We start from the raw sequence: 14,987 nt of genomic DNA on the forward strand, positions 1-14,987 counted from the left end.
CACTTAACACACAGGCTATACATATGTATGATAGATATGCTGTGTGTAGAAGATGAGGTTTTCGCTTCGAGCCTTGGCAATGTAGTTGATGTTGAGCCGACACACTGTCGCTAATTTTAACAAGTCAATTCAAGGCTATTGCAATTAAGCAATCCACTGCCCATGTGAACAAATAGTCACTTACCTACAATTTAAACAATAAATATGAAAAAAATGTATGATTGTTTTTATTTTCTAAGCTTTTTTGAATGTACAAAATGAGGAACAATTTTCGAAATGTATTCAAAATGTCCACTGTCATCCATAAGGAGGATATCAGAGCACAGCTTATGGACACTTTGTTGACCCCACAGGAGCTGTATGGAGGCATTTTATGTTGTTTTCTATGTTTGAAGAAGTGGTCGCCATTTAATTCAATTGTATTAGATTTGGCTGTATCACTGTTTACCCCTGAAACTCCAAAAGTGTTTTGTGGAGTCAAACACTTAACTCACCAATCCATCGGCATAGTGGTGAGTAGGTAATGAGTGAATTTAATTTTTTTGGTGAACTATACCTTTAAATGTGAACCATACTGAATACCGAACTGAAAAATGGACATGTAATTGGCCCCTCTGTGTAAATCGTGGCCCTTTCATGCTGGAATCCTGGATACATGCCTGCTCTGAAGTGGTGACTGAATGTGCTTTAGGATATGAAAATAAGTCAAGAGCGGATCATTCTATTATTTTACTCACAGACTTGAACACAGCTGCATTGTTACTCTTCCTCGTTGCCCTTCTCACTGAACAAACACAGCTTCCACAAGCATAACCCACAATAAGCTGACGTGAATCATGTTGCACGTTTTTTAAAAACTCCAGGAAACACTATGATCATGGACAGTGTGAACCCACCTGCCCAGCAGCACGGCCTGTGGCCCGGGGCGGCAGCCTTTCAGCACCATGGACAGAGGTGATCCACCCAGCCCATTTAAATATGTGAATGAGGATGGATTGTTCATTTTACCTATATCAAGATTGTCAAACATAAAGAAGTTCTTCGTCAGTCTCAACATTAATAAACATACTTTTGTCAGACCTTCATGATTTTGAGGTAGAAAATTAAACTTGAACATAAACTGCACTCGGAAAATTTGAGATCGTCACAAAAATCTGTCTTCACTGTGTGTTTCACTTACACATCCAAATAGCCTTTATTCATTTTAAGGGAAAGACATTTCCTAATTGGATATAGTTCATTTGACAATTTTTTCTTTTGGTTGGGAGAATTCTGAGTTTAAAGTCAGAATTCGGAGAAAAAAGTCAGAATTCTGAGTTTAAACTCAGAACTCACTTGTTTTTTCCACAGTGGCCCTAATCCTCAGAATTCTGACTTTTTTCTCAGAATTCTGACTTTAATCTCAGAATTCTGACTTTAAACTCAGAACCCACTTGTTTTTTCCACAGTGCCCTAATCCTCTTCCGTACATTTGAACTAAGTACTGAATGTGGTTAATAAATGGCCTAGAACGTTTGGAGAAAGTCCTGGGGCCACATTTTTTGGTGAACCACTCGCTTTTTGTATTCCCGCTTTGAGAGGCTGCACAATTGTAACACATGAAGCTACTTGTGGTTTAGAAAAACTGCAACCTACGACTGAGAATGCGTAAATTGGACCGAACGAAGCCCACGCCATTCCTCGACGGTGAAACAGAATATAGTAATGTGCGAATTCTGGGTGTTTTCTCGTAATATTTCATAATATATACTCTCTCTCTCTCTCTCTCTCTCTCTCTCTCTCTCTCTCTCTCTCTCTCTCTCTCTCTCTCTCTCTCTCTCTCTCTCTCTCTCTCTCTCTCTCCCCTCCCTGCTCCATCCTCCATCCTGTATTCCTCCTCCTCCTTCTCCTCCTCCTCCTCCACCTCTCCTTTAGCGCACCAGGCTCTCCCACCCTCGGCTCTCTTTGGTCGCTCACTGCGCTCTCCTCCTCGGTGCGGCTTGCGTCTCAGTGCCTGCCCCTCCTGTGCGTAAGAGCGCACGGATGGACATGTAAAGTCAAAACGCCTGCAAACAATGCCTCTCTGGAAAGACGCGTAGGTTGTTGCGCAGAGGAGAGCTGTTACTTGGAGATTTATTTTTGTCTGAGTGATTTTTTATTTCTTTCTCAATTTAATTTTTGTGTTTTTGTACGGGGATGGTGATATGCTAGTAAAGATCTTCATCGGCGCGCACGACGGCGCTATTTGGATGTATGTTTCTGGACTTTTCAGCGTATCATGACCGTGCGCCTTTTCCCATCTCCCCAAGTCTTTTCGTCTCTGCGTGAAGTTGAACGGAGGAGAAGGCGCGATGAGGGGGAAAGTCTTTCTCCTCGGCTTCTTGTTGCTCAAACTTATGGCTCTGGTGTGCAAGGCCGACGGCGAGCCGGGGCTGCTCGGGGGCTTCGTCATGATCGCCACCTCCAACGGTACCCGCGAGGAGGAGAGCGTGTCCGAGCAGACGCCGCACACCGAGGACAGGTGCCGGGGCTACTACGACGTGATGGGACAGTGGGACCCGCCGTTCATCTGCAAGACGGGCAACTATCTGTATTGCTGCGGCACCTGTGGCTTCCGCTTCTGCTGCTCCTACAAGCACTCGCGCCTGGACCAGAGCACCTGTAAGAACTACGACACGCCGGTGTGGATGAAGACCGGCCAGACCCCTTACAAGAAAATGAACAAGCTGCACGACAGCACCAAAGACAAGACGAACTTAATCGTCTACATCATCTGTGGAGTAGTGGCCATTATGGCTCTGGTGGGGATTTTCACCAAATTGGGGCTGGAAAAGGCGCACCGGCCCCAGAGAGAGAACATGTCCAGGTGAGCCTCTCTCTTCCTCCCTCTGTTTCTCTCTCTCTCTCTGTCTCCCCCTCTTCTTCTCTCAGTGCGCTTGTTTACAAAGACACTTGCAGTAGTAGCCTACGCACGCAGAGCTCTGGTGCGGGCAATTGTCTCCTTCTTGTCTCCACCTCTCTCTCTATGTGTCTGAGAATAAACATATACCGCATCATTATAAAGCTCCAGCAATTGCTTTCTAAATGCATTGTGGGTGTTACATCTCACAGCATGCATGCCGGGCTGTTGTTTCTGGGCAACCAGAGCAACTATAATGACATCTTCTATGTCGAGAGAAAGGAGCAGGAGTGGATACTGCATGCCTTCCTCTCCACTCCACACTGTACCTGGTCGTTGTGATATAACATTACGTGAGCTTCTCTCAACAAGAGAGAGGTGGGGGGGGGGGGGGGGGGTTCTTTCACCAAGGCAGCATTGCACTCCATTGTTTATTCTTCATCACTGCAAAAGCTTTTATACAGTGTGATGACATAGTGAAGCTTACATATTGGCAAAGGCTGCAGGAAAAAAAAGAATACCAGGAAAAAAAAATCTCAGCCCCATTCATCAGGGAACCACGTTTTTTCTTCCACTCAGCTGCCCCCTTCACAATTTCACCATACAGATTGCACCTGCATGTGCAGCAGTGCAGCCCAACTGAATTATTCAATTAACCGTGTTATATGCACACTTCCTGATGTCTGCCCCACTAACCCATCCTTTATTCTCCATCCTTCATCCGCTCCCCTCCCTTCTCTCCTCTCCTCTCCTCCCCTCGCAGGGCCGTTGCCAGTGTGCTGCAGGGCGGGGGTCCAGGTGAGCAGTACCGAGGAGAGGAGGCCCTCGGGATGCATTCGCAGCACTACGTCTCCAGGACCACAAACCTCCGTGAGCTTTTCTTTTTTCCTTTCATTTCTCAGTTTGGTGGTTCCGGATGTTTTTTGGACATGCAGCTCATCACTGGCTGTTGTGAACCATGTGTATAACTTGGAGCATATGGAGGTGTGTGGGTGGGGTGTGTGTCAGCGGGAAAGCTGCTTTTTTAGAAGCAACTTGAGTACGTCCAGTGATGTAAGGATGTGAGAGATCTTTAAGTCATCACAGCCGGACTCATATAACATCCTCAGAGCTGGGAGAACACATTCATCCCTGCAGGGCTTTCTCCTAGATTTTTTTACCAATAACAGCCTTGGGTTTTTGTCTTATCTTGCACCAGCTTCCTATCCATCCATTTCATAAGGCCAGAGAAAGAGAATATCCGCCTTTCTCTTCTGCTGCTTTTCAAATCCAGCCGTTATTCACTGTTTTATTTTGGATCATGCCCACATGATATAATGTGAGAGAGAATGAGGGAAGTGGGAGTGTGTGTGTGTGTGTGTGTGTGTGTTGGTGAGGAAGTGATGGTGGTAGTACGTGTGTGTAGGGGGATGGGGGGGGCTGGGAGTTTAAAGGGTGGTGGTGTTGGTGGTGGGGGGGTACAGAGTGTATGAATGCCATCTATTTCGGTTGTGTCCCGTGGGCTGCTACAGTACCAAGCTTCTTTGTGTTTTTTTAACACCGAAGATCAAACAGATGAATGCGCACAGACACACACATACAAACACACAAATCTGTTCAGGCCAGCGCGCACAGTGCAAGCACACACGTGATACAGACATGGAAACGGTTGGTGCACAGCCTTCAGATTCCATCAGAGTTGCATCGTTAGTCTGTTTTCTCGTGCAAAAGCAAAAACGCTGATCTACGATTAATTTCACCTCAAACGATGTGTGTGAGAAGCAGAGAGAGACACTTGTGTCTTAATGCTGTTTTTCTCCTCCCTTCTCCTTTTACTCTCAAGCTATACACAAATGGCACACTTTGCAGTTCCATCTGACGAGATCAAAAATCTCCCCACACACACACCCACACACGTACGCACAAACACAAAGAGTGCACCTTGCTTTCTTGAGTGTATTTAATCACTTTAGTTTACAGCATAAAAGATCACCACTTTATCTAATCTTGGTTGAGTTTTCTATCTATTTCTGTTAAAAAGTGAAATGGTTTACCAGTTCCATGAGTAAGAATTCTGACTGAAATCATGATCTGGCCTTCACAGTTTTTTTTGCAGTAAAAATTACCTTTTTTATGCCACTCTTGCCTTTTATCCACCATCAAATTCCACAAATGTCTTTCTGTCTGTATGTGTAACGAATTTCTCGTCAACTGTTGATGTTATCGACTTCACACTTGGAATGTGAATTGCAAATTGCATGAGGAAGTGCAGCGTAGAATTTGGTGCAATTTGGAAACTCAATTGCTTCAATACTAAAACATAAACAGTCGGCCGGCGCTCAAGCAATCAGTGAGTCTGTGGACCGAGTAGAACAAGTCTTCTTCTAAGTCCTCTAAACGCAGCGGTGGTTGGCAACTGGGTCAAACTATTTTCATAATCTGATTATTTATATTTCACCAAATCAGACTGACAGAAGTGGTTCACAAAAGGTTCACAGCTGACCGCTGCCATGGCAACAACATTTATAGCATCGCCTCCTCTTTAGCGAAAGCACATTGTTCACTTAATTGCAGTAATGCTTTGTACTAAGCACAATTCCAAGCTTTTATTTTGAAAACATTTTAAACTTTGGTCGGAAGAAACTGTTTATTACAGACCTCTGACATAGCCAACATTTAATGTATTAAAAAAAATAAGCGAAGTTCAGTAAATCGTTCTTGACCCACTTAGACTTTAAAATCTTCCCTGCAGATAAACCAGGTAGAATGAACACAAGGTTTTCTAACTTCAATCTGCACCTCATGGACTGTTTATAGACAATCTGTGAATACAACATCCTCCGAATAATTCTGAAGTAGCTCTGGAGCGTTAAAACAGTCCAAGAAAGCAGCCTATTCCAAGAAAGCACTTTAAGAAGGGGCACTGCACTAGTAAGCACAATTCCTGATTAGTTTATAGCACCAATATTATCTCCCAATCTCTAAATCTTACTCTTCATGTTCACAGTTTATTTTTGGAAATGGTCAACAGTGATCTCGACAGAAATATCGGGATTATGAAGTGCCGCTGAGTGAGGAAGCGTATGTTAGGGAGCACGTGTGTGTGTGTGTGTGTGTGTGTGTGTGTGTGTGTGTGTGTGTGTGTGTGTGTGTGTGTGTGTGTGTGTGTGTGTGTGTGTGTGTGTGTGTGTGTGTGTATGGCTACTTACATTTGTGAGAACGAGATAAATATGTAATCCTACAACAGCTCCCTTGGCAAACGACAAGGTGACATAACCCTACTCAGCATGAAGCACTACACCCACAGATACTCAACATCATGATGAGAGCACATCTCATGGACAAGGGGGGAAAGAAAGGTTGCATTCATCAGAAAGGGTTTGGTTTTCTGAGAGTCTACGTCTCTCCCCAAAAAAAAAGGGAAAAAAAAAAAACGAAATACCATGAAAAGACATGAATAACACTTTGAGTAGGTGTTAGAAACCGCACAAGTCTTTCTTTCGCTCCTCGCTGTGGGAGAGATGAGATAACGGCTGACCTATCACCTGAGTGGCCAATAGGACACTGCTGTGGCAATAAAAATTATTATTTGCAATGTGGAACGTGCACATCTGAATGCTCCAAGCCTGGGGCTTGTGGGTAATCATGTGGAATGTTATTAACCTCTGTGATCTGGCGGGATCCTCCTCGACATCCGCCCGATGGACCCATAAAGCGAGGGAGGCGATTTAGATGAAGAAGCAGATATGGATTTGCTGGATGTGGACACGCTATTCTTGTTTTATGTGATTAAAGGCAGATAAACAGACTGAAAAAGGGCGAGATGACTTTTCATCAGGATCATCGCTGCGAGTGCACAGGGACGGATGTGGGAAGAGGAGGAGAAGAATGGAGAGAGTGGTAATTGCAATGTAAAGATAAGTGTTTGGGTCAAGAAGGGCCACATGCATGTGCCGCTATGCACAGAGGACAGATATACAGTGCAGGATTGCAGACCACATATTGATTATACCTTATGGCCAGATTGCCCTATTACTAGCATCAATGAATCTGGTCTGGCAGATCTCTTCTGCTTATATAGGAGGAGGAAATTCCTTTGGGCCTCATGGGAATATCCGTCACAGAACACTATTAGTCTGTGCAGGAATCATCACTACTGTATCAACTATTTGGTTATGGCCTGCAGCATTTTCTTGGGTTATGTTGGGGGCCCCATGTGAATCCAGCTGGGGGCCACCTGCTGCATATACCCACGGATTCCAGACTCTAGACTCCGGGGGTTTTACGTGAGAACACATCTATCCGAGTGCAGTGGTGGAGGAAGTACTGAAGTTTGGTACCCAGGAAAATATATACTTAAGTAAAAGTAAAAGTAATACATCAACAATCCTACTTAAGTAAAAGTAAAAAGTACTTACTTTTAAATTTACTTTAAGTATTAAAACTAAAAGTACTCACGCAATGGGTTGTCTCTCAATGTCTAGGCTGTGCCATTTTGATAAAGAATGCAGATATAGCTTCTGGTAATACTCATGACTCTACAGATGTCACTACTAATAATAATAATAAGCAACAACATTTGTTTATTGGAAAGGTTGGTGTACTTATTGTGCTTACCCTCTGTAATACTGTTCACACTCTATCTTACAATTCTGCAGATGACATGTTATCTACCAGGGTGAGAGGCTCCACACTTTTCAACTTTTTATCCCACTTGCACTAAAAACTCTGGATAATGTCTGATTGAGCTGATGTGAGAACACAGCAGGAGATTCACCGCAGGATTCCACCGCCAGCGAGTGGGGGGTGCCGATTTAGTTTGTAGCACACAAAAAACAACAAACAAAACAACAGGGAGAATACAAAACACTCTGGATGAAAAAGCGGCGCCATAAATTTAGAAGACACCCATGAAGATGTCAAGAGACTTTTTGGCGATAAGAGCCGACGTGTTGCTCTAAACAAAAACATGTGATCTCCTAAACAGAATATACACATTACAGCTTGTGTCCGCCTGATGCACAACACCTCACCTGAACACTTTGGGAATTTTTGCGTGAACACATCTGACTCACGGAATCTCATGCTGCATTTTTCATCTGTGAAAGGCAAATCCAGGAGACAGTTTTGAGTTCATGTCCGATAAAGACTTATCAGCATCACAAATGACATGTGTATTGTTAATGGGCCAAGAAAGTGCAGTGTCAAAATGAAATACTTTTATAAAAAGGAGACCAGAGCTCTGTAGCAGCAGCGGCTCGGGAATCATTAACGTAATAATCACAGCAACGGGCATGTTCACAACAACGGCAGAGGCAACTGATTCTCCAGCTCGGAGTTATGTATCACCCCAGGCCGAGCAAACAGCCTGTTTCCAAACAGGCAGGTAAACAACAGGCAGCCTCATAAAAATGGACACTCTTCGCTTGCTTCTCCAACCAGAACCGACCGGCTGGCAGACTTTCGTGTCATCGCGAAAAAACGCAGAGACTTAGTGTGAATCGGCAAAAAGCTGAAAATAACGTGTCTCCTCACTCTGTGCATCGAGGAGCTGCAGAGCCAGAGAGAGGAGGAACGGAGGAAGAGGGACAAAGTGAGATAAAGGAGAAGAGAGCGACAAATTAGCTCGGTGGCAACGACGGCAGCCGTTTGTGAAGCTCTGACGGCCGGAGCTTTGTGTGTTTTGGGTTAAAGCTGGGCTCTTTCTCTGGAACAGCATGAAAACATCTTGAGCTGCGCCATTTAATTCAGGGTGACTTTCAACGTAGCACCGAAAGACGGGAGTAGCCTGGTGTGTTTAAGTCTCACCGACGCAGCAACGGCTAATCACATTGTTACTGCACTTAATGTATAATCTATTGGAGAAGAATAGATGTGAGATTTAATTAGAAAACAGTGGTTATCCTCGTGAATTATGACACGCAGCACTTCCTCCACACCCATATTGTACTTTTTTCCTTCTGTAATTGTCATTCTGGGTATCAAACGATCAAGCTTTAGGTGTGCAGCGCTATTAGTTTTATTAAGACAAAAACACACACACACACACACACTCGTAAGCATACCCACACGAACACACAGCGCTCACTATTCACAACTCAGTTTTGCCATTTGCAGGCTTAATTACCTCCCCAGCAGTTATAATCTTTTCCTAAACATTCTGAGATGGGAAGGGGGAAATTTTAATAGGTAATTGCTTCTGAGATTGCACAGGCACGAGAAAAGGGCCCTGTCTGCAAAATACTCACAGCTCTGCCTTGTGACCGTGCATGTGAGTGCACGTAGGCGGGTGCACGTGAGTGTAAGCGGCGTGCGCCACTGTATGTCTGTGCACAGCGCGGGCCTGTCACAGGAAGCTGTGCATATCCTTCGTTAAAGGTAGATGAGTGTGACCTTGTCTTCCCTGCTGTCATCCGAGCCTTCAGTGTGTCACATCTGATTGCCGAGTGTCGGAGGGGAGACGGAGAGGGAGCGAGTGAACCTGCGCAGGCCATAGAAACAAGCAGGGAGAGGCTGTGAAAGGGAAAATGACAGAGCTGGAGGTAGTTATCTGTGAGGCGTCACTCCAGCTCCGGCTCCGTTTGAAGCTCAGCTCCTGTCCTCGCGTTCAAACAGGCAAAGAAAAGCAGGTGGAGTCGAAGTTCCATGCTTGAGTTTGTCTTTCAGGCTCATAGCGACGGCGACGCTTCCACTATATTTACTGCTGGTTTTCTCTTCTGATGTGAGGGAACATTTGCACGTTTATTATTTTTTTATCTGATATGTTTGTGTCCGTGCTACAAGAAAACAAGACTTTTCACACACATGAAGTCACACAGACAGTGGTGGGTGTAACAGAGTACAGTGACTTTTTTTTACTTTTACCATTAGAGCCCGTCTCCTCCAGCTGCAAGTACTTGGTTTTATTCAAGTAGAAAAGTGAATGTGGTACTTTTACTTCTACCTGAGTAAATGTTTTTGTAGTTGGCCTAGCTGTGTCACTCAGTAAACAGTCAGCCACATGTTGCTGAATTTCATAAACACGTGTGACAGAGGAAGTTGGAAAATCAATGCATTGAGATGGTTACTTGTACCACATATTCCTCTAATTACGGATATGAAAGACTTTTACGAAGGTATATTATTAAGCGCCTAACAAATGACTTTGCTTTCCTACATTATTAAACAGGTTGGTGCAATTATTAATAATTATTATTCAGTGTTTTTTTTCTTTGACCATGACAATACGGTAAAGGAGTAAATTGTGTTACAGTGACACGGCACAGAAGCAGAACGCCACAGTTCCAGATTCAAAGAAACAGAGGAAGCGTCTCCTCCTCCTCTTCTCAAGGGCCTCATCCCTCACCCTGTTTCCACCTAATTATCTTAATGCGAGGCCTCTCAGCAGCCCAGGGACGCCATTAAATTCCTGTCTGTTTGGGCTCTGGGGCCGCACTGCCGTGGAGCTTGGAGCCGTGGTGGATATCCACTCAGTTTAGGCACAGAGGGAGGTCATGGCTGGGGAGGTGTCAACACAGCCTGGGGAGGGAGGGAGACTGGGACTGACAGGACATCCGAACTACAACAAAACACCATTTGGCTGTGTATCTATTAAATCAATGTCCATACTAATTCGCCTGAAAGTGCATTTCAAGTGGCCGTTCATATACACTGGGCATGTGCGTGCTGCTGTTAGTTGCAGAAGTGTTGCAGATTGCTGGCAATTAGTCGGAGGATTGTAAAATACATGATTTAATTGTCCACCGGACCAACAATGCTTGATCATCCATGTTACATCCTGCACTGGTAGCTGAGGCTAATACCTTTTTTTTCTTCTCGAAGCGGGTCATGTAACAGGAGCTTGACAAATGACGTAGACAAAAAGATCCAATCAGCAAGTTATGTCTACTTTGTCTTTTCCAAACACGTCCTTCTCTGCCCGTCCAGACTTAAACCCAGCGATGGAGTTTTCAAATTAAAAACAGGACCAGCAGCGTTAAGGAGAAATCAAAAAACTCAAAAAATGGGTGGGGTTTTCCATTGGCGTAGAAGAGTGTTTGAAATCATAACGCGAGAAGAGACCTTAAACGGTCTGTTGCCACCTGTTATTGAGCTTTGTAGAGAAGGTATAATATAAACTTATAACAGTCAGACATCTATAAGAAATGAATCAGTATCTTAAAGGGCAGTGAGTGGTGTTATGCTGGGCGCTCGTCCTTCTCTGTCCTTCCTGTTTGGCGTCTTCCACTGTGTAATTTGCCATCTTGTCATTATGATGTTAAAGATGCAACAGGGACAGTGAATATCTTAACTGCTAATCAGCCAACCCCACCAGCCCTCACGAATATTAATCAGGTCATTTACTCTCAGGAAGTCACATTTTGCATTTGACAGGTAATTATGTCTGAGTCTCTGTGAGTGTCTGAGTCTACGCATGTGCCTGCACGAGAGTGAAATGCATTAAAAAAAACTATAGTGCGCTTCACTCAGATTCTGAGCGCAGTGAGCGATATCACGTCCATCGATCTCCATCTATTTTCCCTCTCGCCCGCGTTAGACTCTTTGTAATGACACAGCACTCGCAGGCAGTCATGGGGGGGTGCAGACCCACTTCCCATCTGTATATTTGAACAGGTGGTTATCACCACCGCTTTCTAATTAACTGCTACACTGACTCTCTTTAATCCACTATTCAAATTAACGACTCAAGCCTTTTTGCAAATATAAGGATTATTTTTCTTTGTCAAAGGAATTCACACATAAGAAGTCGGTTATTAATGAACCTAACTGTAAATACTTTTCAAGTTGAGTTTTTTTGGGTTGTCCTTAAAGGGATGGTTCACCGGGAAAAAAAAGGAAAATGCACTCATTATCTTCTCACCTCTATGTTGATGGAGGGGTGGGTTAAGCCTTTGAGTCCACAAAGCACTGCTGGAGTCTCAGGGGTAAACAGCGTTGCAGCCAAATCCAATATAATTGAAATAACTGGGTACTCCTTCTTCATACGACAACAAAAAAACATAGAATGCCTCCATGCTGCTCCTGTGATGTCATCCAAGTTACCGCAAGCCCCGACATTCAGATTCAACTCGAAACGGTGTATTTCAGACTATCCCTTTATAATTCAAGGGTGGCTCAATGCAAACATGCTTCTCTTGTTCTTATTGCGATAAAAGAGGAGCAGCCATGATGCTATTATCAATAACAAGCTCCTCGTCAGACATGAAGTGAATCACACAGGGGTGTTATAAGTGCTTTTATATCCCTTAACATGCTATGCTTTCGCAAATCCTCAGTAATCTGCAACTGTTGTCATGCACATTCCTTTTTATACATTTCTGATAGGGAGATGGAGCTTTAATCTTTATAAAGATTAAAAATCCATAGGTTGCCACTGTTGTGTCCGATATTATCCTGATAAAGACAATACTCACACACACTGTTATCTATACATCATTTTCTGATGACCTCCACCCGATCAAGGTCATACTCAGAATAAGCATCGGTTGAATTAAGACATGTGGATTATTCTGATAAAGTCCTATCAGGGCTTTTACAGCATTTTGAATGTTGATGTAATGTTGAAAAAAGTCATAATCAGACTATGCTTTGTAACATGAACACAGGAAAATAAATGGGATCTCTGAGCAACTCATGTAGGCATCATAATCAAAACAATGTCTTGTTCAGAATATGGTAAATAGTCAGAGCTTGTAACAGCTGTTCACCTGAGGTGGTGATGGAGGGTGATTTAAAACTAGTTAGCAGCGAGAAATATGAATAGTGAAAGTATTCTATACTATACCATAATAATATATAATATCTAATAATATTCAGTGTAAGTATAGTGTGGAGTAACATCTAGTTTAAAATGTCTATGACTGGTGGTGTTGATGAAGAAGTGCTTGAGTTCCGCTGGCAGGGCTGTAGTGGGATATACCAAAAACACAATACGTTGAGAATCACTGGATTCACAATAACTGTACTATAGGAGCTGTGTGTGTTTGTGTGTGTGTGTGTGTGTGTGTGTGTGTGTGTGTGTGTGTGTGTGTGTGTGTGTGTGTGTGTGTGTGTGTGTGTGTGTGTGTGTGTGTGTGTGTGTGTGTGTGTGTGTATCTGTGCATTTGAAAGTCTTGGCTTTGGTAGAGAACAGCCTGTTTTGGATGAACCTGCCAGTTCACTTCCCATTTCCCTAAAGTGCTGAAGGCTCTTTTCTCTCACACACACACGTACACGTATACACACAGACATTCTGTCCCAGGCTTGTGCTTCACACACGGCCTGGGGGCAGGGAAGATTTTGCTTGGCTAGCTGACTGATGCCACCAGCGACGTAAAGTCACCAGCAGGGAACGCTCATACTGGGAGCACGATTATACACAACCCAATCCTCGCTTTCCCGTGCACCATCCCTGCACACCAGACTCAGGGTGATGGAGCTCTCTTTCTCTCGCTCTCTCTCTCTCTCTCTCGCTCTTCTCTCTCTCTCTCTCTTGCCTGGGGGCTTCAGTATGGCCTGGCTCGCTTGCCTCCCTGCCCCGAGGAAGTAAGGGATACATTGGCGCCTGTCCCACCACTCGGCGCCCCCCCCCAACCCTCACACGCACACATCTAGACACACACACACACAAAAACACACAACCTCCCCCCCGCCCCTGCTCCCCCTGCTCCTTTTTCCCTCGGCGTCTCTTGTTGGGTTGGTTATTTACACTATATGTGTGCAACAGGCTTAGAAGCCACAGGCAAATATGTTCGATTTCGTAAAATTGCATATATTTCGGACTGGAAAACTGCAAATGAGTAGAGCCTACAACTGAACAACAAATCTCTGTCCGTGGAGGATTTCGAACCGGGAAATTGTTTGAGCGGAGCTTTTCTTCCAGGAAAGGTCAGATCTTGTCTTTGTTTTTCATCCTCATATTACGGCTCACATCTGGAATCCACCTCGGTGTCAAAGAAGAGAGTGGAGGAGAGCACACCACCTGAATACTGAACTTTATCAAGAGGAATAGCATCTGTTCTTGCTTTGAGATGTTTTAACAGGACACATCCACTGAAAACCCATGTTTCTAAAGGTGCCTCCGAGAGCATGAGCATGCAGCTCGGAAAAGGGAAGTAAGACAGACGGCTTGAATTAACAACAGTTGCAATGGATTGTGATGGCGACCCAGTTTCTCAGCATTAAAGGGATACTTTTGACATGTTGCAAAATAGGCATATTTGCTTTCTTGCCGAGCGTTAAATGAAAGAACTGATAGCACTCTGATGTCTGATGTTGAAAATAAAACTACAGCCAGCAGCAGCCGGAGATAGCTTAGCTCAACATGACGGCAGGAAACTTCTACTGCTTACCTGGCAATCTCATAGGTAATGACACTTCATTAAAAGCAACCCAAGATTTGCGGGATGCGTTATTTACTGTCTGAAATTCGAGTGGCGGTCCGAGCCCCCCTCCATGCACACAGCTGTACACATGCATTTTTTGACAGGGTGATAGAGAAGCTGTTATGGCTGTCTAAGCACGATGTGTAACAAATCAGATCAAAATGTTTTGGGCTAACTTGCCAACTATTAAAAATGGGATTACTTGGCTTCGGATGATAAAGTCACTAGTCAGCACCTTCACTTTTCCAGCCCAATGTCAAGCAACGACCCTAAGACATAGCAAACAAGCAAAAGTTATGACTTGTTCCTTCAGAATGCCTGGTCAGCATTTGTCATACATCCCCGCCAACAGGTGAAATATCCTCTGACATTCACCCTTGTTTGGTTTTCTTACCTTCTCTTTACCTTTCTTAATCTGCATTAAGTCCATCAATATCTTCTTTGTTTTTCTTCTAAGACTCTGCTACGATGGCCACCCTAAGAATGGCGAGCTGGTTGTCTCCTATAGTGAGCTGCTAGCTCCTTCTCTGGTTGTGGGTGTTTGATGTACGTCGTAAAGTATATTATAATATATCATGTTCCCGCATGGTAAGCCCTTTTCCACATGCTTACTTTGTGCAGTTCCAGGCATCCAGGGGAGCTGTGGCATTTATAGACATGTCATTCACCCTATTTTAAGTTTTTGAAGCTGTAATTTCAACCTATAAAAATGACCTACTACTGGAAATCATTTCTGTCACTCAAGAAATTGTCCAGCACCCAGATAT

General features: G+C 44.0%; 1 protein-coding gene across 1 annotated transcript in view; it reads left to right on the top strand.

Moving 5' to 3' along the window:
• The first annotated feature begins 2,330 nt into the window (after positions 1-2,330).
• shisa9a (shisa family member 9a) overlaps positions 2,331-14,987 on the top strand; it is a 45,748-nt gene continuing 33,091 nt past the window's right edge. The window contains exons 1-2 of the mRNA XM_061095554.1: positions 2,331-2,845; positions 3,642-3,748. Of these exons, the coding sequence (XP_060951537.1) occupies positions 2,331-2,845; positions 3,642-3,748 (622 nt within the window). The remainder of the gene's footprint in view (positions 2,846-3,641; positions 3,749-14,987) is intronic.

Source organism: Limanda limanda, chromosome 21 (genome assembly GCF_963576545.1).
Source record: "Limanda limanda chromosome 21, fLimLim1.1, whole genome shotgun sequence".
In the NCBI taxonomy this organism is placed as follows: Eukaryota; Metazoa; Chordata; class Actinopteri; order Pleuronectiformes; family Pleuronectidae; genus Limanda; species Limanda limanda.